Source organism: Capricornis sumatraensis, chromosome 8 (assembly GCF_032405125.1).
Source record: "Capricornis sumatraensis isolate serow.1 chromosome 8, serow.2, whole genome shotgun sequence".
NCBI lineage: Eukaryota > Metazoa > Chordata > Mammalia > Artiodactyla > Bovidae > Capricornis > Capricornis sumatraensis.
Window position 1 is genome coordinate 71,572,451 of NC_091076.1, and position 26,182 is coordinate 71,598,632.

A 26,182-nucleotide genomic window follows, 5' to 3' on the forward strand; every position below is an offset into this window, starting at 1 on the left:
TTCTTTCACTGGGAGAGCTGATGCAACTTTGATGAAAAGCAATTTATTTTTTAACTGGTGTTTCTTTTCTCCTTTCAGTCTTCACAGAGTATATCAGACAGTTCGGCGTTAGGCACCTGCAACAATGTGACGGGAGCAGCAGTAAACAAAAAATCCCCAGGTAGAGAACTAGCTTTTCTCCTACACACCAGAATGTAAAACCATTACGAAGTTTTCATTGGGGATGGATTCTTCAAGATTTTGCCTTTCAAAAATATAACACCAGGAACGAATATACACACACATGCTTTTGTTATTGTTCAGTTGCTCAGTTGTGCCCGACTCTTTGCAACCCCATGGACTGCAGCACGCCAGGGTTCTCTGTCCTTTACCATCTACCAGAGCTGGCTCAAACTCATATCCATTGAGTCAGTGATGCTGTCCAACTATGTCATCCTCTGTTGTCCCCTTCTCCTCCTGCCTTCAATCTTTCCCAGCATCAGGGTCTTTATTCTAAAGAGTCAGCTCTTCACATCAGGTGGCCAAAAGTACTGGAGCTTCAGTTTCAGGTCAGTCCTTCTAATGAATATTCAGGGTTGATTTCCTTTAGGATTGACTGGTTTGATCTCCTTGCAGTCCAAGGGACTCTCAAGAGTCTTCTCCAACACCACAGTTCAAAAGCATCAATTCTTCAGCATTTTGCCTTCTTTATGGTCCAACTCTCACATCCATACATGACTACTGGAAAAATTGTAGCTTTGACTATATGGACCTTTGTCAGCAAAGTAATGTCTCTGCATTTTAATATGCTGTCTAGATTTGTCATAGCTTTTCTTCCAAGGCGCAAGTGTCTTTTACATACATACATATATATGTGTATTTTTTTTTTTTTAACTATGGCATGCGACATATGGAATCTTAGTTCCCTGACCAAGGGTAAAACCCAAGCCCCCTGCAGTGGAAACACCGAGTCTTAACCACTGGATCACCAGGGAAGTTCACCCAGGGATATTTTAAACGCAATTTGGGAAATAGTCAATGCGGGAGACCTGGGTTCAATCCCTGGGTTGGGAAGATACCTTGGCAAAGGGAACAGCTACCCACTCCAGTATTTTGGCCTGGATACTGTATGTCCATGGGGTCGCAAAGAGTCAGACACAGCTGAGTGACTTTCACTTTCGCTTTGAAATATATTCCCTTCAGACCTACTGTACAGCACGTGGCACTTACAGCACATGGAACTCTACTCAATGTTATGTGGCAGTCTGGACGGGAAGGCAGTTTGGGGGAGGATGGATACATGTATATATTTGGCTGAGTCTCATTACTGCCCACCTGAAACTATCACAAGGTTGTTAATTGGCTATACCCCAATACAAAATAAAAAGTTTAAAGAAAAAAATATATTCCCTTTACTTTCTATTGATACTTTTGAAGCAACTTTATTAATCTTGTACTTAAAGAGAAAATTTACCTAAGAGTGGACTGACACATAGCAGACAACCCATAAATACAAAAATCTAGTGATTCAACCTGCCTGTTGTTTTTCTTTCTTCTTTGTACCTTTGTACTTGACAACACATTTGTTCTGCTTGACTTTTAGCCCAATCCTTAATCCAAATGCTACATGATTATGCAGGTTGAAAATTTATGTGATCGAAAGGTAACAACTAAATAGGCAAGATAGTCATCCCTTTTACTACTGTTCTTCTAATTTTAGATACTTAGTGAAATCCTATACTACATAAATTTTTCACAATATTTAAAATTTAACAATTTATATTTTAGTTACTTGAAATTCTTTCGAATTTAGTTTACAGCTGTCAAGTGTTTAATATGTGCTAGCACAGAGTCGGACACGACTGAAGTGACTTAGCAGCAGCAGCAGCAGGCTGAACTATATATAATAATAATTTTAAAGCATTTTCTAAACTATAATTTGCTATGTAGATGCTAGCTATAACTTCTAGATGCTTACTCTTCTCAAAGTATTTTTCTGTGTTTTAAACCAATTAAAAGAATTATTTACATTTCTTCTTATTAGTTCATATTATAGTACATACATATGAAAAATCAAACTATTCAGCATTTATTTTGCCTTTATTATAAACTTTCACAGTTCACTAACTTTTAAAAAGTTTCTTGGCAAGTCCTTCCCTTCCTGCCCCCTACCACCAGTTTCCTGATTTTGCTTCCTCCTCACTCCCTCCCTCCACCACCACTACCCCATAAATCCCTTTGCCTTTACCATACTCACATGGACCAGGTTTATAAATAAACTCTTTCATTTTAAACTTGCTAAACAAAATTGTGATCTAGGTAATTTCCTATAAATTTAATTAGGTGTTCACTTTAATTAGTTTATAGCCAAGTCTGTACCTGCAAATCACATGTGTATTCCATTCTTTAATTTATTGCCTCTCTAGAAAACATATCAAGAGTTTATGGTCTTTCTTGTTCTCATACTTTGAATTTGTTACTGCTTTATAATGTACGATAGAGGGAAATGTATTGTTTGAGTAAGTCTGTTCATCCCAGTATATGATATACATTGAAAATACTGCAGTTGCTTGTTGCAGTATCAAATGCAATGCAATGTATTTATTTATTCAGTGATCAGTCACTATCAATTTTAATATTCTAATTCTCCCTTTGTAAATATGTATGTGTTTGTGTATGTGTATGTGTGTGTGTAATAAGTGGGAAGAGGAACTGTTATTCCAATTTCAACACATCAAAAGAAGTGTCTTTATCTTTGTTATATGCTGTGTTGTGCTTAGCTGCTTCAGTCGTGTCTGACTCTTTGTGACCCTGTGGACTGTAGCCCTCCAGGCTCCTCTGTCCATGGCATTCTCCAGGCAAGAATACTGGAGTGGGTTGCCATGCTCTCCTCCAGGGGATCTTCCCAACCCAGGGATCAAACCTGTGTTTCCTGCGTCTTTGCATTGCAGGCATATTCTTTACCCCTGAGCCACCAGGGAAACCCATCCTTGTTATATACTTGTCAAAATTAAAATGATGTTATTTTGCCAGGAAGCTCCCAGAATACACTCAAATACTTATCTTTGCATAGAAAATATTGTGTCTAAATGTATCATGTGAATTCCTCATTTCTTTCCCTGGTTATTACATTTTTCAGGCTATGAGCTCAACTTGTATTTTGAGAAATTTTGTTTCTTTTTTTATTTATTTCCTCAGCTTTCTTATTACACAGCCCTAAGTTTTAAAAAATTCTGCAGGAAAATACCTTTTCCTATAGCTATTGAATTTTCATGCCCATAGTTTTAATAGTGCTTCTTTTCCTCCTCTCACAGTAGTTTTTCTATATTATGTACAAATGTTAAGAAATCCTGACAAGATCAAGCCTGCTGAGCTTCAGACAGGACCTGTGTTTTAAGAGAACATAGCACATATGTTGAGTAGCCCTGCTGGGTCAGTTTTCACCAGTTCAATCAGCAGCCAGTCCCTCTAATGTTGTATGCCTTCTGTGAAGAAAGAGTCTGCTAGAGCTTATTATAATGCGAATTATAATTAATTCCTATTTGTGTCCTTAAATAGAGTTGTGCTGAGGCCATGCCCAGCAGTGGTCCAGGTACTGAGTGCAGAAAATGATGAAAGTCATTTATAAATGTCATTGGACCTTTCAGAATATGAATAAGGAATTTTTTTGTGTTTCTACTTCTTTAATTGAAAGCATTTGTGCCCATAGTACCTGAATAGGATTTTGTATGTTAGAAGGTGGGTGAATACAGAGTGAAGATGTGCATGTTGGGTAAGTATTTGAAAAGCTCTTAATTCCATAGAAGTTTAGAAAGTCCTGAAAAAGAATTTCAGTGGTTAGCATAGTGCCTGGCACTATGACATCAATAATTACTTATTGAGTGAATATGTAACTGAATCAATCTATCTGTAAAAGATTTAGGACTATATAAGCATAGGCTAAAAAACCCAGTATTTGCTTGAAACTGTATTCAATTAAACTCTTTAATTAATTTTCCACTGGAGCAGTGCTGTAATTTATGAATTCAGAGATCACCCAATCAAAGGACTGCTACTGATAGGCTTATTCAGAATCCTGATTTACTGACCCTGCTAATGATGTGGTTTTTTGTGTGACCCTTTTATTTTGTTGGTTTTGTGGCTCTAAGAGAGTAGTGTTTGACCAGAGTTGTAACCAAACATACGTCTACTTCCATTCTGCATGTTGGTGGGGAGAGAGCAAGCACTAGGATTATTGCTTAGCAACCTGTAATACCAAGCACCCTAGAGGAGCACTAGCAGTCTGCAGCAAAGATAAGAGAATGCCCTAGTTCATTTGTAAGTTTACTAATGAGCCATGCTGATGCCTAGATATTAAGTTGCTATACGTCTGGAGGAGGGATATCTGTCTTGGGTTATGCTGAAGAGGTTAAAAAGAAAGAGAGACTGCATTTTTAAAATTTAAGTTATGTGAGATAGATTTCTACTGTTCAAATTGAAATTTTAATAATACATCCTTCTTTAAACTTTTCTTCTTGTAGTTTCTGTGATTCTAATGTATCCTGTTTTCCTCCCACCTCCCTAGTCACTCTCAGACTCCCATGTAAATGTACTTTATCTGCCTATTCTAACATGTTGCACAAAATTCCTTTATGGTCCTCTTCTCACTCTAGACACTCTGAGTGAGCTCATCCAATAATAATAATAGTAATAATGACTATAAATGCTTCAGGATATATGTGTTATATATATAATTTCATATATGTCTATGTATAATTTTCTCATCATGATTATCCTACAAAGTATAATTATATTCCCATCTGATAGAAGTAGAGTCTAAGTTTATTAGCTTATTCTATAAGAAACTACTATATGTTAGAGCTGAAATTTGAACCCTGATACTTCTTATTCCAATGCCTATAATTTTTTTTAACACAGTGTTTATTCATTCATCAAATACTTGAGTGCTTACTATGTTTCTGACACTGTTCTAACCACTGCTAACTAAGAATTCAGTAGTAACCAACATGGACAACATATCTTCATTAATGAGTCTTAATTTCAAAAGATGGGTTAAAAAAAGATTATTCTTCCTAAAAGATCTATGGGTTTAGCCAGTGTCATAAGGCAAATAAGGAATATAAAAATTATAAAAGTTATCAAGGAAAAAATAGAAATATCTTTTCTTTTTAACAGATGAACAAAACAATCAGTGTAAGTTTATCAAGGTTTCTGGATACAAAGTCAATATACAAAAACAATTGTATTTCTATTATATATTAGCCACAAATAGACAATGAAAATTTTAAGATCCAATTTTAATGTCTTACAACCCCCTAAATATCTCAAAGTAAGTCTAACCAAAAATGAACAAAACCTCTACACTGAAACTATAAAGCATAATTAAAAGAAATTAAAGATGACATAAATAAATGAAAATATATACCTTATTCATGAATTAGAAGGCTTAATGTTGTTAAGATAGTGGTGCTTTCTCAACTGACCTCTAGCTTCACTGTATTTCTAATAAAAATTTATGCAGGGTTCTATATGTGTGTCTGTGTGTTTATAAAATGACAATTTGATTCTAAAATTTATGTAGAGGTACAAAAGACCCAGAAAAGCCAAGGAAATCTTGAAAAACACAGCTAGAAGATTTATATTTCTAAATATCAAGATTTATAGTTAAGTAACAAAAATTAGGACAGTGTGACATTGGCATAAAAATAGATAAGCCAATGGAACAGAGTCCAGTTGAAAATCTTGTATTGAAAACAAGAATGATGCCAAAATGGAAAATATGTATTTTTGAGTCCTACCTCACCCCACATATGAAGACAAATTCTGCATGTATTATAGATGTAAATGTGAATGATAAAACAGTAAATAATTTTAGAAGAACACAGGAGAATATTACCGCAGTTTGGGGGTAGACAAAGATTGCTTAAACAAAACACAAAAGATGCTGACTATAAAATAAATAAATGAGGAATGGACACATTAAAATTAAGAATTTTATTTTTGTTCATTAGAAAACACCATTAAGAGAGTGAAAAGCCAAGCAAAATATGAGAAAAGATACTTACAATACCTGTGTTCACAAAGTTGATTCACAAATCATCACCATCCCTACTCAAGACTCTTTCATCATCCCTAACGAAAACTCTGTACCCATTAAACAGTATTTCCCCCTTCCCCTATTCCCTCACCCCATTGTGATTTCTATTCTACCTTCTGTCTATGAATTTAGCTACCTCATATAAGTGGAACCATATAATATTTGTCCTTCTGTGTCTGGCATATTTCACTAAACATAATGTTTTCAAAGTCCATCCATGTTGTTCAGTTCAGTTCAGTTCCTCACTTGTGTCCAACTATTTGATACCCCATGAATTGCAGCACGCCAGGCCTCCCTGTCCATCACCAACTCCCGGAGTCAACCCAAACCCATGTCCATTGAGTTGGTGATGCCATCCAACCATCTCATCCTCTGTCATCCCCTTCTCCTCCTGCCCTCAATCATTCCCAGCATCAGGGTCTTTTCTAATGACTCAGCTCTTCGCATGAGGTGGCCACGTTACATATATCAAAATTTCATTTTTCTATGGATGAATTTCTGTTTTTAAAATAACCATCAATCCTCCATTCTGTTATTTACTTTGTTCTTTTTATCCACCTTGACTTTATCTTGCAGCTAGCTGATTGATTGTTTTCTGATGTTCAAGCCAATATATTGAAGATTTATTGGCAACAACAATCCTTTTTCATTTTCAAGTAATCTCTCTTGCTTTATTGGTTTGTTTAATTTATCTTTTTTAAATAAGCTTTTATTTTTAGACTACTTGTTAAGTTTACCAAAACAAAAATTATGAAGGTAATACAGAGAATTCCTCTCTACTCCATAGCCAGTGTTACCTATTATTAATATCTTATGTTAGCATGGCATATTTGTCACTATCAAGGAGCCAGTATTGATACATTATAACTAACTAAGATCCATACGTTATTCAGATTTCCTTAGTTTTACCTAGTGTTCTTTTGCTGCTCCAGGAAACCTCTCTTGGATACCAAATTTAGTTGTCATGCCCTTTTAGACTTTTCTTTGCTCTAACAGTTTATCAGATGTCCTTGTTTTTTATGACCTTGACAGTGTTAGAGAGTACTATCAGGTATTTTTGCAGAGTGGCCCTAATTGGGATTTGTCTGATTTTTTAAAAAATTCATAATGTGACTGAGATTATTGGTTTTTAGAGAGAGGTTACAGAGAAAAATTGCTACTGCCATTTCATCCTATCAAGCGTATCATATATGCCACCAGCACAGCTCATTTGTCACAATTAATGAGCCAGTGTTGACTTTTCATTGTTGATATTAGCCTTGATCATCTACTGAGATAGTAGTTGTCATGTTTCTCCACTGTAAAGTTATTCTTTTTCCTCTGTTTCTTTATTTCCCCTATTTCTAATTGTACTCTGAGAAGTCACTATGCACACCCCACACTTAAAGAGAAGAGAATTACACTCTAGTGCCTTGAGGGCAGAGTACATAAGTTATTTGGAATACTTCTGTACAGGAGATTTTTCTATTTCCCCCATTTATTTATTTATTGAAGTATTTGTTTATATCAGTATCAGTTCAGTTCAGCTCAGTTCAGTCGCTCAGTTGTGTCCAACTCTTTGCGACCCCATGAATTGCAGCACGCCAGGCCTCTGTGTCCATCACCAAACTCCCAGAGTTTACTCAAACTCATGACCATCGAGTCAGTGATGCCATCCAGCCATCTCATCCTCTGTCGTCCCCTTCTCCAATCCCTCATCCCAGCATCAGTCTTTTCCAGTGAGTCAACTCTTTGCATCAGGTGGCCAAAGTACTGGAGCTTCAGCTTTAGCATCGGTCCTTCCAAAGAACACCCAGGACTGATCTCCTTTAGAATGGACTGTTTGGATCTCCTTGCAGTCCAAGGGACTCTCAAGAGTCTTCTCCAACACCACAGTTCAAAAGCATCAATTCTTCAGCGCTCAGCTTTCTTCACAGTCCAACTCTTGCATCCATACATGACCATTGGAAAGACCATAGCCTTGACTAGATGGGCCTTTGTTGGCAAAGTAATGTCTCTGCTTTTGAATATGCTATCTAGGTTGATCATAGCTTTCCTTCCAAGGAGTAAGGGTCTTTTAATTTCATGGCTCCAGTCACCATCTGCAGTGATTTTGGAGCCCCCCAAAATAAAGTCTGACACTGTTTCCACTGTTTCCCCATCTATTTCCCATGAAGTGATGGGACCAGATGCCATGATCTTAGTTTTCTGAATAGACATGGATATTTATTTTATACTGGGGTTATAATCCAATATTACTTCGTTGCTCAAATTGTTCCATTTTTGGCCTTTGAGAGAGCTTTCAGTTGGCTACTGATTCTCTACAGCATGTCCTAATCAATGCAGAGGTTGTTTTTAGCTCTTTACTTTCTGGCACTAGAAGATACTCCAGGCTCTTCTTAAATATTTCTTGCCCCAGTCCTAGAATCAGCCATTTCTTCAATAAGTCATGATTTATTTATTTTCTTTTCCTTTTTTCACTGTGGACCACATGACATGTGGGATCTTAGTTCCCCATCAGGGATGAAACCTGTGCCCCCTGCAGTGGAACCTCAGAGTTTTAACCACTGGACTGTCAGGAAAGTCCCATTTTTTAGTTGGAGAATGATAATAGAAACAAAAGTCTGACCACTAGGTTTCTAAGTTCTCTTAATTTTCAAAAATGATAAAAAGTATTTTTATTTCCTCTATATCTCTGTTCTGAGGATATCCATTTAATTACAATTCTTTTAGAACTCCTTAGGGCTTCCCTGGTGGCTCAGAGGTTAAACGTCTGCCTGCAATGCAGGAGACCTGGGTTTGATCCCTGGGTTGGGAAGATCCCTGGAGAAAGAAATGGCAACCCACTCCAGTATTCTTGCCTGGAGAATCCCATGGAGAGACGAGCCTGGTAGGCTACAGTCCATGGGGTCACAAAGAGATGGACACAACTGAGTGACTTCACTTTCATATTTGTTTTATTAATGGTGCTTCCTGGGATAGTATTAACCATTGCATTTGTTCAGTCATGGAGATAGTTTTCTTTAAATATTTAGTGATTCTTATGTGTGTGCTTATATTTGCATTTGGGAATCCCTGTTTGCTTTTCTGTGGATGACATTTCTGTTTTCGGTAGCCTGCTGCCTGAAATTTTGGAGGAGGGGTGAGATATGCAGAGAGTGAAATCTGTTGGAAATTCATTTTCTATGGGTATGGAGGCATTGTCCTGCCTCTCTCACCCAGACCCACGTGTCTCAGCTCAAGGGTGAATGCCTCTGGTGCCTAATGATTAGCTTCAATGGGGATGAAGATACACAAAAAGATCAATCACTCCCCTGTTACCCATACATACATTCTTTAAGCTTAGGGTGCCTCATCAGTTCAGTTCATTTCTGTCACTCAGTCGTGTCCGACTCTTCACAACCCCATGAATTGCAGCACGCCAAGCCTCCCTGTCCATCACCAACTCCCGGAGTTCACCCAAACTCATGTGCGTCGAGTTAGTGATGCCATCCAGCCATCTCATTCTCTGTTGTCCCCTTCTCCTCCTGCCCCCAATCCCTTCCAGCATCAGTGTCTTTTCCAATGAGTCAACTCTTTGCATGGAAGGAAAGTTATGACCAACCTAGATAGCATATTAAAAAGCAGAGATATTACTTTGCTAACAAAAGTCCGTCTAGTCAAAGCAATTGCTTTTCCAGTAGTCGTGTATGTATGTGAGAGTTGGACCATAAAGAAAACTGAGCACTAAAGGATTGATGCTTTTGAACTGTAGTGTTGGAGAAGACTCTTGAGAGTCCCTTGGACTGCAAGGAGATCAAACCGGTCAATCCTAAAGAAAATCAACCCTGAATATTCATTGGAAGGATTGATGCTGAAACTCCAATACTTTGGCCACCTGATGTGAACAACTGACTCCTTGGAAAAGGCCCTGATGCTGGGAAAGATTGAAGGCAGGAGGAGAAGGCGACGACAGAGGATGAGATGGTTGGATGGCATCACCGGCTTAATGGACATGAGTTTGAGCAAACTCCGGGAGTTGGTGAACCCTGCTGTGCTGCAGTCACAAAGAGTCAAACACGACTGAGCAACTGGACTGAACTGAATGCCATTTACCTTACATTTTTCAGAGACCTTCAAAATTTCTGACTACTGAAGGCCCTCTTTATTATTCTTAGCATTCTTATGTTCATATTAAAACACATGCACACAGGGACTTCTCTGGTGGTCCAGTGATTAAGAATTCACCTTGCAGTTCAGGGGAGAGGGGTTTGACCCCTGGTTGGGGAACTAAGATCCGACACGCCCCCGAGGGGCAACTAAGCCCACGGGCCACAACTAGGGAGTCCATGTGCTGCAAGGAAAGATCCCCCATGCTGCAACTAAGACCCCACGCAGCCAAACAAATGAATATTTAAACCTCCCCACCACCACACACACACCCTATCATTTCTATCATTTCTAGAGATTTTGGTAGGAAGGGAATGCCTCTTCTTAGTGAACTATCTTGGTGTAAAATCTCCAACCTGAAAGAAGTTGTAAGCATGAGAGTGGGAAGAAATGTATTTACATATACAAGTGTGGCAGACTCTCTCCATCGCTAACTCAGCAGACATTTTCCCACCTTTCTGTCTGCCAACTGAACCTTAATTTTGTAGCAGATAGAAATCACTTGCTATCAGAGAATTATATCTAAATCCTGAAACAAAGGAATAAATTATGGTTGATCAAAACTATTCCCAATTAACCCCTTTTCCCTTTACCAGCTGTTGGCTTAGGGTGGGCATGTAACCTAATTAGGGCCAATGAAATGTAAAGGAAAGTCTTGGAGTGAAGAGTTTGGGATCTTCCCTTCTTGGGTAACAAAACAGAACCTCCAGAGGAGAAAGCCCTTTGTTCTCAGTCCTTTTCTACTATAACAAAGTGATGCACTGGGGACCTCCCTGGCGATCCAGTGGTTAAGATTTTACCTCCCAGTACAGGGAGTGCAGGCTCAATCCCTAGTCAGGGAGCTAAAATCCCACATGCCTTGTGGCCAAAAAGCCAAAACATGAAACAGAAGTAATCCTGTGACAAATTCAATAAAGACAAAAAAAGAAGAGATGCCTGGAGCTGCAATAGCTATCTTGTGATCTTGAGGTATAAGCACAAAAAATAAAGAGCAATAAAAACAGGATAGGTACTTAATGAATGCACTGAGCTGTTGAATGACTGTTGATTAAGAAAATAATAAATGTCCTGATGGTTAAAGTCACTGCTGTCTGATTTTCTGTTACTTTTCCTTCTGTTTGAATACACCATGTAAATTTTTTCTGATAATATTCTAGAGTAACATAGATTAAAATTTACTTCTAATGTTTCTTACATTTCACTTTTGTTCCCTCAGATTTAAGCCTGGAGAACCAGCCAAAAATCTCAGCTTGTTCAATAAAGGAGTCTAAAACTAGAGTCTCAAAGAATATCATCTTTAGAAAACCTGCAAAAGTGATTTTCAATTTAGATCAAACTCCACAGGATTCAAACTGGGAACAACCATGGAAGAAAAATCTTTTAGAAAGAGTGCAGGCAAGAGCCCAAGCAATGCATCAGAAAATCATAGATAAGGAAAATCTGAAGAAGGAACTAGAGAAAAAGGCTGAAGAGAAACTCCCCAGGGATAATTTGGCCAAAGAGTGGTTTAATACTGAAAACATGACACTGAGCACTCGTGCGTATTTGCTCGACAAACTTTTACCCACCTTAGTCCCTGGAATGGAAAGAATGTTAATGCAAGTGGAAAAGAAGAAGCTTTTGGCAGATGTTGATATTCCCACCAAGTTTGACCCAATTAACCATTTGGGAGAATACTTAATGAGAAACAACCCTAATTATATCAAAGATCCAGGACTGTCTGGTTATCAGAGGGTGATGAGAGATATTTCGGAAGACCTGAAGATACATGTTCCGAACACTACTTACAACAGGTACAGTTTGTTGGTGTTTTCAGTTGATGATCTAGTTCTCCTTATGTTAAAAAGCAAGTAGAAAAAGAATATAGTAATACAAACAGGATTTTAAGTAATTTTATAGTTCTTCAGAAAGGACTTATGAGCTACTACTATGTGTTTCACTATTTATGAGACACTATAAAGACTAAGAGAAGGCAATGGAACCCCACTCCAGTACTCTTGCCTGGAAAATCCCAAGGACGGAGGAGCCTGGGAGGCTACAGTCCATGGGGTCGCTAAGAGTTGGACACGACTGAGCGAATTCACTTTCACTTTTCACTTCCATGCATTGGAGAAGGAAATGGCAACCCACTCCAGTGTTCTTGCCTGGAGAATCCCAGGGATGGGGAGCCTGGTGGGCTGCCATCTATGGGGTCGCACAGAGTCGGACACGACTGAAGCGACTTAGCAGCATGAAGACTAATGAGGTTTGTTAAGCTCCATGTATTCATGAATTTAGTTATCTCACTAGGATCCCAAGTGTATATTTATCTGTTTCTTCTCTGTCTCCTTGTACTGAAAAGTAAGCTATATGAGAGGAAACACTTTCTGGAATTTAACTTTCCAGATAGGTAATATGTTTATCTGGTTCAAAAGCTGAAATGTATAAAGTGGAAAATATTTTTAACTCATTCACATACTTTGGATAAAAGAAGAAAATTAAGAATGCATATTTGCATTCGCTTATGTGTTTCACTAGGGCTTCCCAGGGTGGCGCAAGTGGTAAAGAACCCGCCTGCCAATGCAGAGACATAGAGATGCGGGTTCAATCCCTGGGTTGGGAAGACCCCCTGGTGGAGAAAATGGGAACTCACTCCAGTATTCTTGCCTGGAGAATCCCATGGACAGAGGAGCCTGGTGGGCTACAGTTCGTGGGATCGCAAAGAGTTGAACATGACTGAAGCGGCTTAGCACACATGCATGAGTACACTAAGAAACTTCCCAGGTGGCGCAGTGGTAAAGAATCTGCCTACCAATACAGGAGATGCAGGAGGGTTCCATCCCTAGGTCAGGGATATTCCCCTGAAGAAGGAAATGGCAACCCACTCCAGTATTCTTACCTGGAAAATTCCATGGACAGAGGAGCCTGGTGGGCCATAGTCCATGGGGTCCTAAAGAGTCAGACATGACTGAGCAACTGAGCACACATAAAATGTTAGACACCAGAAACTTTCTTTCCCATTCTTTTTTTAAAATTATTTATTTATTTGCTGCATTGGGTCTTGGTTGCATCATATGAGCTCTTTCATTGTGGTGCATGGACTCTCTCTAGATGCCCACTGGCTCAGTAGCTCCCCAACATTTGGGATCTTAGTTTCCCAGACCAGGGATCAAACTCGCATCCACTGCATTGGAAGGCAGATTCTTAACCACTGGACCACCAGGGAAGTCCCTCTCTCCCATTCTTATACTCCATCTACCCAGTGCTCCCCCTCAGCTATAAATAACTATTGTTCTTAATTTTCAGTACATCTTTCCAAGTTTCTTAGTGTACTCATCATGCATGTGTGCTAAGTCGCTTCAGTTGTGTTTGACTCTTTGCGACCCCATGGACTGTACCCTGCCAGGCTCCTCTGTCCATGGGGATTCTCCAGGCAAGAATACTGGAGTGGGTTCCCATTCCCTCCACCAGGGGGTCTTCCCAACCCAGGGATTGAACCCGCATCTCTCATGTCTCTGCATTGGCAGGTGGGGGTTCTTTACCACTTGCGCCACCTGGGAAGCCCTAGTGCAACACATAAGCGAACGCAAAATATGCATTCTTAATTCTTTTCCTTTTATCCAAAGCATGTGAATGAGTTAAAAATATTTTCCTCAGTTTTTCACCTGCCATTTTTTTGTGTCATGCAGAGGATCTTTTGTTTCTATGTGGTCAATTTACTTTTACTTTTATTTTACAGCTTCTGGGCTTTGAGTCATTGTTACATTTCATTTCAAGAAGTTAAAAGAATTATCCTTTGTTTTCTTCTGGAATGACCATCGTTTTGATTTTCTTTTTAAATATTGATCCATTTAGAATGTATCCTAGTGTAAGATTTAAGATATGAATCTAGCTTTCTCCTTTTCCAAATGGCTACATAGTGAACCCAATAACATAACATAGAATAGTCTATATTTGTTCTTCTTTTCTAATCACTGCATTCTGTTACTGTGTGGTTAGTTTTCAATATGAATTTTAGGATTGATTCATCTACCTGAAAAAAGCGGGGAAAGAGAACACCAAAACAAATATTATAGGAATTTTTATTGAAGTCAGATTAAATTTATTAACTTAGGGAAAATCAACATCTTTAATAAATGACATGTGTATCTATCTGGGAATGTGCATCTTTCCATTTGCTTGTCTTATTCTGTATCAGTCTGAGTGTTGTCTTCAATTTTTAGGAATATCATGAAAGCGTTAAAGTATTTAAAGATGCTTTCTTTGCCTGGATTATCAGAATTAGGGTTTTATTTTCCCTGGACAAAACCCCAAAATCCATATGTCAACATATGACAGTGTCAGGCATTTGTAGAATATTCAGAAATCCTAGGGATGTTTAACAACAGCACAACATCTATTGACTTAAAGTTTGAATACCCAGAAATCTTAGCAAAACCAGTCCTGCTTTTAAATCCTCTGAACTGTATCATTGTTTGCATTGTTCTCAAGCCATTAGAGAGCTTTGGAGAAGCCCATTAATTTCAGGAATGAGAGTTCTCCTTATTTATGCTCAAGAAAGAGGACAAATAAGATTTTTGTTTGGTTTGTCAAGACTTAATCTAATGATAATGTTAAAGTGTTGATTTGACTCAACCTGATGCAAAAAATTTTCATCTGCCTACTTCTCTTGAACAAAAAGGGATTCATCTTTTTCAGGGTCTAACTACAACAGATAGAGAAGACACTCCTTACTGATTTGGAGTGGTTTATATAGTGATAACCACTTATCTAAAAAATAAAATATCACTGCTATTTGTAAGTTTTATATATGCAGTATATTTTATTGCTTTTCCTCAGGGTTCCTGAAAGACAAGTATAGAATTGGAGTGGACTATAATTCTTACATGTAAATTTGCAAACCTGATCAGGAGGTTAGGTTTGTGTCATTTTGCGTTTCTTTTCACATCTTTTAGTATCTTTTCCTTATGATTCTGGATCCCTGCAACTCTTGGGAATGCATATTCTATGTCACTACTGCCTTATTGTGAATTAATAATGAAAAATATTTGCTCTAAAAGCAAGATTGCAAACTTTCAATAGCCTGATTATGATGATGGTTACACATATTTATGGGGCTTCCCAGGTGGTGCTAGCAGTAAAGAACCTGCCTGCCAGTGCAGGAGACCCAGCTTCAATCCCTGGGTTGGGAAGATCCCAAGATCCCCTGGAACAACCCCATGGCAACCCACTCCTGTGTTCTTGCATGGAGAATTCCATGGACAGAGGAGCCTGATGGGCTACAGTTCGTGCGGTCACAAAGAGTCAGACACGACTGAGCGACTAACACTTTCATTTTCACACATATTTATACATGTGTTGAAATTTGTATAACTATGCACCAAAAAGGGTTAATTTTACAGTATGATTTTTTAAAAATAAAAAATAAGCATTAAAAAAAGAATTACAGAGACATTATTAATGTTAGAATTTCACAGTCTTGCAGAGAAGCAGGACCTATAATACTATAGATGTCCTCGTCTTCTCCACCAGTCCTGATCCTAATTCTTAATGTTAAAAGAACAGAGGTAGAGTTCCTGAGTCCAGTTCACTCCAGCTAGGGCTGGATATCTGGCACAATACCTGACAAGATGTGGTAGTTATGGAATATTAATACCTAAGACTATTCAAGATGTCCAGTTCTAACTCGACATGGAACAACAGACTGGTTGAGAAATAGAAAAAGGAGCACATCAAGGCTGTATATTGTCACCCTGCTTATTTAACTTCTATGCAAAGTACATCATGAGAAATGCTGGGCTGGATGAAGCACAAGCTGGAATCAAGATTGCTGGGAGAAATATCAATAACCTCAGATATGCAGATGACACCACCCTTATGGCAGAAAGTGAAGAAGAACTAAAGAGTCTCTTGATGAAAGTGAAAGGGGAGAGTGAAAAAGTTGGCTCAAAGGTCAACATTAAGAAAAGTAAGATCACGGCATCCAGTCCCATCACTTCATGGCAAATAGATGGGGAAACAATGGAAACAGTGGCAGACTTTATCTTTTGGGGCTCCAAAATCACTGCAGATGGTGACTGCAGCCATGAAATAAAAAGACGCTTACTCCTTGGAAGAAAAGTTATGGCCAACCAACCTAGACAGCATGTTGAAAAGCAGAGACATTACTTTGCCAACAAAAGTCTGTCTAGTCAAGGCTATGGTTTTTCCAGTAGTCATGTATGGATGTGAGAGTTGGACTATAAAGAAAGCTGAGCGGTGAAAAATTGATGCTTTTGAACTGTGGTGTTGAAGAAGATTCTTAGAGTCCCTGGGACTGCAAGGAGATCCAACCAATCCATCCTAAAGGAAATTAGTCCTAAATGTTCATTGGAAGGACTGATGTTGAAGCTGTAACTCCAATACTTTGGCTATCTGATGCAAAGAACTGACTCACTGGAAAAGACCCTGATGCTGGGAAAGATTGAAGGCAGGAGAAGAAGAGGACGACAGGATGAGATGGTTGGATGACATCACCAACTCAATGGACATAAGTTTGAGTAAACTCCGGGAGTTGGTGATGGACGAGGAGGCCTGGTGTGCTGCAGTCCCTGGGGTTGCAAAGAGTCAGACACGACTGAGCGACTAAACTGATTCAAGATGTTCAGAAATTCCTAGGATTTGCCAGATATTCTGCTGATTCATTTTAAACTACTCAGCAACTGATATCCTTAGGAGAACCTGTCATTGCACCTTGAGTAAGGAACCTCATTTCATAATAAGATATATGTTGAATAGACAGAAGAAAATAAGAATTAAGTATAATAATTAAGTAGATATATGTGTATTTTTATAGGAATACTCTTCACAGGAATAATATGAACATGCTTCAAGAAGTCCAGCTTAGCTTTGTGAAACTAAGACCATCAGAGCTTAAAAACAAACAAACAAAAACTGAGCTTATTAACTTGCCATGCAAAGGAATCTATACCAGTGAAGAAATCACTGACTAGTTTGCAGAGAGGGAAGATTCTAGAGTTTTTAAGTGTTAGGAAGGGAGCTTTATAATGGTTATGCTTTTAACAATTAAAGACAATCACACTGTATATAGGATAGAACAAGTCCATAGGTTTGTACACGATTGATGAAAACAAGTACTATTGTTTAGCAGCTGAAAAAGAGGCTTCAGTTAGGTCTAGCAATGGTCTTGTGTACTGGGGTCGCTCAAAGTTCATGGTCTATTATCCAGTTAAGCTGGCTAGAACCAGTTTTTATGAAACACAACATTCAGTTTTGATATAATCTAGGCAAATTCTCTAAGTGGAAGATTTTGCTAACACAGCTTGAATGGATGGATAGAATTTGGATTGCGACAGTTAGGGCAAGAAAGCATTTTTACTTCTATTCTTTAAGTAGTTAGATTTATATTGTACTCTTAAAAATCTCAAAACATTTAAGATGGGGAGACAGTTTTTTCAGCTGTGCTCGGTCTTTGTTGCAGCGTGCCAGAGCTTCTCTAGTTGTGGCACACGGGCCTCATTGCCCCACCGCATGTGGGATTTTAATTCCCTGACCAGGGATCAAACCCACATCACCTGCATTGGAAAGCAGATTCTTAACCACTGGACCACCAGGGAAGTAGACTTCCCTGGTGGCTCAGATGGTAAAGCCTCTGTCTACAATGCGGGAGACCCGAGTTCGAGCCCTGGGTTGGGAAGATCCCCTGGAGAAGGAAATGGCAATCCATTCCAGTACTATTGCCTAGAAAATCCCATGGACAGAGGAGCCTGGCAGGCTGCAGTCTATGGGGTCGCAAAGAGTCGGACACGACTGAGTGACTTCACTTCACTTCTTCACCAGGGAAGTACTGTGGAGACTGTTTTATTAACTAGCTTTGGTTACATAACAAAATACCTCAAAACTGAGTGGTTTAAATAAACAATCATTTATTTGCTCATGATTTTATGGGTTGGTAACTTTGGACTGGGCTCATGGCTCATCTCTGCTCCACATGGTATCACTCATACATTACAGTAAAATGGCAGTAGATAGTCATCTGGCTATTAGCTGGCTGACTGTTGGTAAAGCCGTGGAGCAGGTTAGCCTAGGCTTATTCCAAGGTGGTGGTGCAAAGTCTCTCAAGTTTAATGAAACAGAGCAAACCCCAATGTTTAAGCACATTGATTCCTTTTTTTCCCCGTTTTATTGTGATACAATTTTTGTTATATAAGTTTTATTGTGATACAATTTATAGCACTTTTCAACTTTCTGCTTCCTGTGTTTGCTGATGGCCCATTGGCCAAAGGAAGTTATATGGCCACAGCCAGACGAGATGCAGAAATAGACTTAATTCTTAATGGGTGGAGCTGCAAAACTACATTGCATACACACAGACCTGCTTACAGGAATGGAAAGAATTTGTGACAATTTTTGCATTTTACCACATTGTACTTTTGGTATTTTTTTTCCAATCTCCTTAAAAGTGGATTGTGGATTTACACTTAGAATCTGCTTACAGGTTATATCTACCCTATACTACAATACCCTAAGTTAAGAGTTTTGGAGGCTTTGAAATTCTGTTGATTAGATATCCTCTTGAGATAATGCAGACCACAAAAGAGAAATTTTATTCAGTCCCTGAATAAGTTACATCATAAATTAAATATCCATCTGGATTGTATTTAGAGCCTCCTGTGCAGGGGCCCTGAAGCACAAAACCAGGTTCTGTTTCTAAATGTGGACATTAATAAGAGGGAGGAAATGATGTCTGAACTGAGACCTAAAGGATGTGGAGGATCTAGCCAAACAAAGAGAGGGAGGAAGGCCTTTCAGGCAGATGGAACTGTGACAGAAACTCAATTTTGTTAATCCATTTTGATTGATATACATGAGAATCTGGAGACACCCAGTACTTATTACACAACATCACTTACTTACCTGTTCTGCACTGGACCCTAAGCTTTACAATGGCAGAATCCATAGTAGGTCCTCAGTATATGTTTGTGTAAAGAGTGAATAAGAAACTCAGTGAGTATAAATGAATGAATAATGAGAAAAAGCTCTAAGAAATACACAGAATAGAGAATCAGGAAGGAAAGACAGGAATTGAAGAGAGAGCTGTATAGAGGCTCCCCAGGTGGCACAGTGGTAAAGAATCCACCTGCCAATGCCAGAGACTCAGGAGACCTTAATTCAAATCGGAATCAAGACTGCCGGGAGAAATATCAATAACCTCAAATGGCAACCCACTCCAGTATTCTTGCCTGGAGAATCCCATGGACGGAGGAGCCTGGTGGGCTACAGTCCATGGGGTTGCAAAGAGTTGGACACGACTGAGCGACTTAACTTAACAGATATGCAGATGACACCACCCTTATGGCAGAAAGTGAAGAACTAGAGCCTCTTAATTAAAGTGAAAAAGGAGAGTGAAAAAACTGTCTTAAAACTCAATATTCAAAAAACTAAGATCATGGCATCTGGTCCCATCACTTCCTGGCAAATAGATGGGGAAACAATGGAAACAGTGACAGACTTCATTTTCTTGGGCTCCAAAATCTCTGCAGATGGTGACTGCAGCCATGAAATTAAAAGACACTTGCTCCTTGGAAGAAAAGCTACGACAAACCTAGACAGCATATTAAAAAGCAGAGACATTACTTTGCTGACAAAGGTCCATACAGTCAAAGTTATGGTTTTTCCAGGAGTCATGTATGGATGTGAGAGCTGGACCATAAAGAAAGCTGAGCGCCAAAGAATTGATATTTTTGATCTGCGGTGTTAGAGAAGACTCGAGCATACCTTGGACTGCAAGGAGATCAAACTAGTTAATTTTAAAGGAAATCAATCTTGTATATTCACTGGAAGGACCGATGCCGAAGCTGAAGTTCCAGTACTTTGGCCACCTGATGAGAAGAGCCAACTCTTTGGAAAAGACCCTGATGCTGGGAAAGATTGAAGGCTGGAAGAGAAGGGTGGTTGGATGGCATCACTGACTTGATGGAGATGAGTTTGAGCAAACTCCAGGAGATGGTGACAGACAGGGAAGCCTGGCATGCTGCAGTCCATGCGGCAGCAAAAGAGTCTGATACAGCTGAGCAACTGAACAAGAACAGGAGACCAGGGTTCAATCCTTGGGCTGCGAAGACATCCTGGAGCCGAAAATGGCAACCCACTACAGTATTCTTGCCTGGAAAATCCCATGGACAGAGGAGCCTGGCAGGCTCCATGGGGTCTCAAAGAGTCGGACAGCACTGACCTCCTGAACACACATGCATGCTGTATAAAGAGAGGGAGAGAGTGGGAAAGGGAGAGGTAGACAGATAAGGCAGCAGACGGAGAAAGATAGTGGAAGAGAAGGAGAGCCAGCTGAGAAGAGACTGAGGGTTCGGAGACAAGTGATGAGGTTTGGCTGGTTAGTAGTCACGTCAGAGGAATTTAGCACTTCCTTTAAAATGCTAATTATCTTCCAGCAGTTCAGACACCAGGCTTTCTGCACTATTAAACAACTTGCCTTCGGGTATTCCCTGGCTATCCTGTTCTCTGGTTGGGGAGCTAAAGTCCAAGATCCCGCATGCTAGATAGAGGCCAAAAAACCAAAACAAAACAGAAGCAATATTGTAGCAAATTCAATACAGACTTGAAAAAAAAAAAAAATAACCTGCCTGTTTTTATTTTCAAACTTGAAATTTTATTTTTGAAATCTTACAGAAGTTTGAAGTCCTTATATGGGCATAAAGTAATGATTTAGGTTTATATTGTTTCTCTTGGATTATTGTTTGTTGTTGTTTTTTAGTCACTAAATTGTGTCAAATTCTTGTGACCCCTACCACGCTCCTCTGTCCTTGAATTTCTCAGGCAAGAGTACTGGAGTAGGTTGCCATTTCCTTCTCCAGGGGATCTCCCCAACCCAAGGATTGAACCTGCATCTCCTGCATTGGCAGGCAGACTCTTTACCACTGAGCCACCTGGGAAGCCCCCCTTGGATTATTAGTAGTGTTGGTTGCTTAGTCATGTCTAACTCTTTGGGACCCCATGGACTGTAGCCTGCCAGGCCCCTCTGTTCATGGGATTCTCCTGGCAAGAATCCTGGAGTGGGTTGCCATTCCCTTCTCCAAATGATCTTCCCAACCCAGGGATTGAACCTGGATCTCCTGAATTGCAGGCAGACTCTTTACCATCTGAGCTACAGAGAAGTCTCTGTATTAATTCCTCTTGGATTATTAGAGTTCTCCAATTTACCAGTTCCTCCTGAGAAGTCTTTTGCATTTCAAAATCTGTTAGATTGCCTTAGTCTTTTCTTTGAAAAATGAAAGAAAGTGAAAGTTGCTCAGCTGTGTCTGACTCTTTGCAACCCCATGGACTGTACAGTTCTTGGAATTCTCCAGACCAGAATACTGAAGTGGATAGCCTTCCCTCCTCCAGGAGATCTTCCCAACCCAGGGATCGAACTCAGGTCTCCCTCATTGCAGGCAGATTCTTTATCAGCTGAACCATGAGAAGACCTGACTCAAACATTATTTGACAATTATGTTTGAAATCAGAAGCTACTTTTATTTTTATTTTATTCTGCACCATTTTGGTGTTTCAATCAAAACCCATCTGGTGGTTTTGAAGTCCTAATGTGGATGATAAATATAGGGCTGCCTAAAACCACAGTTCTTCCCCCATTTTCAACCTGAGTGATACAACTCTGTCTGAGTAGAATGTAACTATTCTGCTTAAGGGCTGTCAAAAGTATTTGACTCTGGCCAGATAAAAGAAATTGGTGATAAATATTCCTGGACAGAAATCAAAAGTTGGATCCAAGGGATCAGAACTACCTGAGATGCTTGTTATAAATGCAGTCTCCCTACCTAGACTTGGAATCAAAGTCTTTCCAAGATGATTTCTATGTCCAGGGAAAAAAGAGGCCCACCACCCTAAGGCCTTAGTGTGTTCAATCTTGCTTTTATACATGGCAGCTTCTAGAGCTATTCTTAGTACTTCTTAAGTATAGTATTTCGTTGAGTAAAATAAGGCCGACCTCTATAAAAAGTCAAGTAATAGTAGCAGGCAGCTTATGAGAAATGCCAAATTGAATATGTGCTAGGGGAAGGAGGGAATCACTGCAGGCTTAAATGAAGCTCTCATGGAAAAAGAGAGGTCGAAAATTTAAATGAGGCTCTGAACTCTGAATTCTGCCTTTTGAGCAATCTGAATCAAATCCAATAATCTTAACACAACATGTCTTCTATTTCTACATCCTTCAGAGTATCCAAGATAAAGGAGAATATTAAACAGAAACGAGAACAAAAAGAATACATAAACGACATCAAAGCCAAGGTGGCCAACGCACGGAAACAGGCTCTGCAGGAGCAGTTCAATGAGTGGATTCTAGACCCCAAAGGAATGATTCCCATGGTAGTGGTAAGGAGGAGGGTAGCTGTGAAGGGTAAGGTGGAAGGGGTGGTAAGAGCGATTGCTAGATCCTGAGCAATCTAGAGTGCTTCTAGAGTGCTAGAAGCTTCCCTCTAAATTTTCGATCTTGCTGAGGTAAATCTAGCCCACGAAAGTAAATTTCTTCAATTTTCTCTTGAACATTAAAAAGAAAATTCTAGGTAGATTTCCAAAATATTAATTCTGGCTGAATTTCACAAACTTCATTATAGACAGACATAGCTTCTGTTTGTTTTTCGTATGTGTGTGACTAATTACTTCTGCGGGCTAAACGACCATGTCCTTTTTGTAGTGTGGAGTGGGGGTATGGGCGGCACCATGCAGCTTGTGGGATTTTAATTCCCTGACGAGGGATTGAACCTGGGCCTTCAGCAGTGAAAGTGTGGAGTCCTAACTGCTGGACCGCCAGGGAATTCCCTAAAAGACCATGTCATTAGCTCCAGAAAATAACTGTGCTCTAAGAGATAAATATGTTCTCTTAGGTATATGTAGGTGCTTCCCAGGTGGCACCAGTGGTAAAGAATCTGCCTGCCAGTGCAGAAGTCGTAGGAGACTTGGGTGTGATCCTTGGGTCGGGAAGATCCCCTGGAGTAGGAAATGGCTACCCACTCCAGTATTCTGCCTGGGAAATTCTATGGACAGAGGAGCCTGGTGGCTACAGTCCATGGGTTCACAGAGCCAGACATGACTGAGCACACATATACACACAGGTATATGTAGATGTGAGAATAATTGTTGGTTATATACAATACCCACCCCACTCCAGTACTCTTGCCTGGAAAATCCCATGGACGGAGGAGCCTGGTAGGCTGCAGTCCATGGGGTCACTAAGAGTCGGACACGCCTAAGCGACTTCACTTTCACTTTCATGCACTGGAGAAGGAAATGGCAACCCACTCCAGTGTTCTTGCCTGAAGAATCCCAGGGACGGGGGAGCCTGGTGGGCTGCCGTCTGTGGGGTCGCACAGAGTCAGACACACTGAAGTGACTTAGCAGCAGCAGCAGCAGCATATACAATACCAAGTATATTTCCAGTTCAAAGTGAATTGCTAAAAATACACCAAGGAGGACAAGCCTCAGACTGGAAGAAAATATTTACAAAAGACATGGCTGATAAAGGACAATTATCCAAAATATACAAAGAGCTCTTGAAATCAACAATAAGAAAACAAATAACAGATTTTAAAAGGGGCAAAAGACCTGAACAGACACTTCACCAAAGATATACAGATGGCAAAAAAGGATATGAAAAGATGTTCCACACATGTCATTGAGGAAATGCAATTGAAAACAGCCATGAGATACCACTACACACCTATCAGAATCCAGAACACTGACAACACCAAATACTGGCAAAGATGTGCAGCAGCAGAAACTCTCATTCATTATTGGTAGAAATACAAAATGGTTATGGCCACTTTGGAACACAGCTTGGCAGTCTCTTATGAAACTAAACATACTCTTATCATATGATTGAGCCCTGGTAGAGGAGCCTTTGTATTTACCCAAAGAAGCTGGAAATTCATGTCCACACAAAAGCTGACACATGGATGTTTACTGCATAATTCAGTTCAGTTCAGTTCAATTAGCAAAACTTGGAAGCAACCAAGATGTCCTTCAGTGCATAAGTCGCCTCAGTCATGTACAACTCTTTCTGACCCCATGGACTGTAGCTTGCCAGACTCCTCTGTGCATGGGATTCTCCAGGCAAGGATACTGGAGCAAGTTGCCATGCCCTCCTCCAGGGGATCTTCCTGACCCAGGGATTGAATCTGCATCTCTTCTGTTTCCTGCATTGCAGGTGGATTCCTTACCACTAACACCACCTGGGAAGCCATCCCTCAGTAGGTGAATAATAAATAAATGTGGTACATCCAGATAGTGGAATATTATTCTGTGCTAAAAAGAAATGAGCTATCAAGCCATGAAAAGATGTGGGAGAACCTTACATGCATATTACTAAGTGAAAGAAGCCAATCTGAAAAGGCTATATACCGTATGAGTCTAATTCTATAACATTCCAGAAAAAGTAAAATTATGAAGACAGGAAAGGTGGGGTGTGGACAGAGATGAATAGACAGAGCATAGAAGAGTTTAAGGTGGTGAAACAATTCTGTATTACATAATGATGGATACATGTCATTATATAATTTTCAAAACCCATAGTTATACATAAACTATGGACTTTGGGTTTTGAGGTTACAGTGTAGGTTCATTGGTTGTAACAAATGTACCGCTGTGATGGGGGATGTTGATAGTGGAGTTAAGCCATGTATGTGGTGGGGTGGGGGCAGGGAGTATACGGAAACTCTGTATCTTCTGGTTAATTTTGTTGTGAACCTAAAACTGATTTGAACAATAGTAGTATTTTAAAATAAAATAGATCAAGAGGAGCTCTGAAATTTTATTTTGTCATTGACAAATGAGGAATTACAGAGAATTCTTTGGATTGCCAAGCTTGTTGCCAAAGGTGCTTTAGCTTCATCATGCCCAGTGTCCAAGGATTGTTAGAAATTTCCTTGGAGCTGGCAAATGGAATCCTATCAGCATCCTAATTCTCACACAAAAGGGTTGAAAATCACTGAGGAAATACATGCAAAAGTATTTTATATACTTTGAAATATGCTATAAACTAAATATTAACTTTTACTATTTCTGTGCCTGGGTCAGAAGAATTACTCAGGACTTAAACTGAAAGACTACAGATGGCTTTTATTCTGAAATACTAAATATATGGTAATTGAAAAGTAATATATGGTCTCTTTGATTTGCAGATTCAGAACGTCCTTTATGAATTTTTTCAAAATCCAGATTTGCAGCTTGGTAAGCCTGCCTCTTACTACAGTGTTTATATTTCTCTCTCTTTCTATCTCTTTTTTTGGAGGGGGAGAATGCTGCTTTAAGATGAAGAGCCAGTATTGAGGCAGACGTTATCAAAGCTCTTACAGATGTTCTCAAGCTCCTTTGCTCTTCTCAGATGGAGAATGTAGAACAGCAGAGATGCAGTCTGTGAATTTTAATTCTTTTAGTCGAGTGGCCCATTTTATTAAAATTATTTTGTAATAACCCTTACTATTGAGGGGCTTCCCTGGTGGCTTAGACGGTAAAGTGTCTGCAATGCTGGAGACCGGGGTTCGATCCCTGGGTCGGGAAGATCCCCTGGAGAAGGAAATGGCAACCCACTCCGGTATTCTTGCCTGGAAAATCCCATGGACAGAGGAGCCTGGTAGGCTGAAGTCCATGGGGTCATAAAGAGTTGGACATGACTGAGCGACTTTACCTACTTACTTACTTACTATTGAAAGAGTCAGTTCCTAGGCATGGTTGATAAGAAGTCTGGGGTCCCTGAGGCGGAGAAAGGGGTCTGGAATTCTCAAGGAGGAGGAAAGGACAAACATCTTTTTTTTCCTCTCTACATTCCTTAGTCTTAACACATAAAACTTTTTTTTTTTCTTTAAACCCGGAACTGATGATTGCACAACAAACTCAATTTAAACTCTGTCCTAGAGATTATATAACAACAATGTATCCTGCTTGAGGACAGTTTCTCCTTCCTGAAAACCTTCTGACTAATCCTGATATCTT

The 26,182-nt window shown here is 39.6% G+C and overlaps 1 protein-coding gene across 1 annotated transcript in view; it reads left to right on the forward strand.

Moving 5' to 3' along the window:
- Positions 1-26,182, forward strand: part of EFCAB5 (EF-hand calcium binding domain 5) — a 94,462-nt gene that overhangs the window by 10,898 nt on the left and 57,382 nt on the right. The window contains exons 2-4 of the mRNA XM_068977428.1: positions 11,421-11,997; positions 22,411-22,567; positions 25,372-25,420. Of these exons, the coding sequence (XP_068833529.1) occupies positions 11,421-11,997; positions 22,411-22,567; positions 25,372-25,420 (783 nt within the window). The remainder of the gene's footprint in view (positions 1-11,420; positions 11,998-22,410; positions 22,568-25,371; positions 25,421-26,182) is intronic.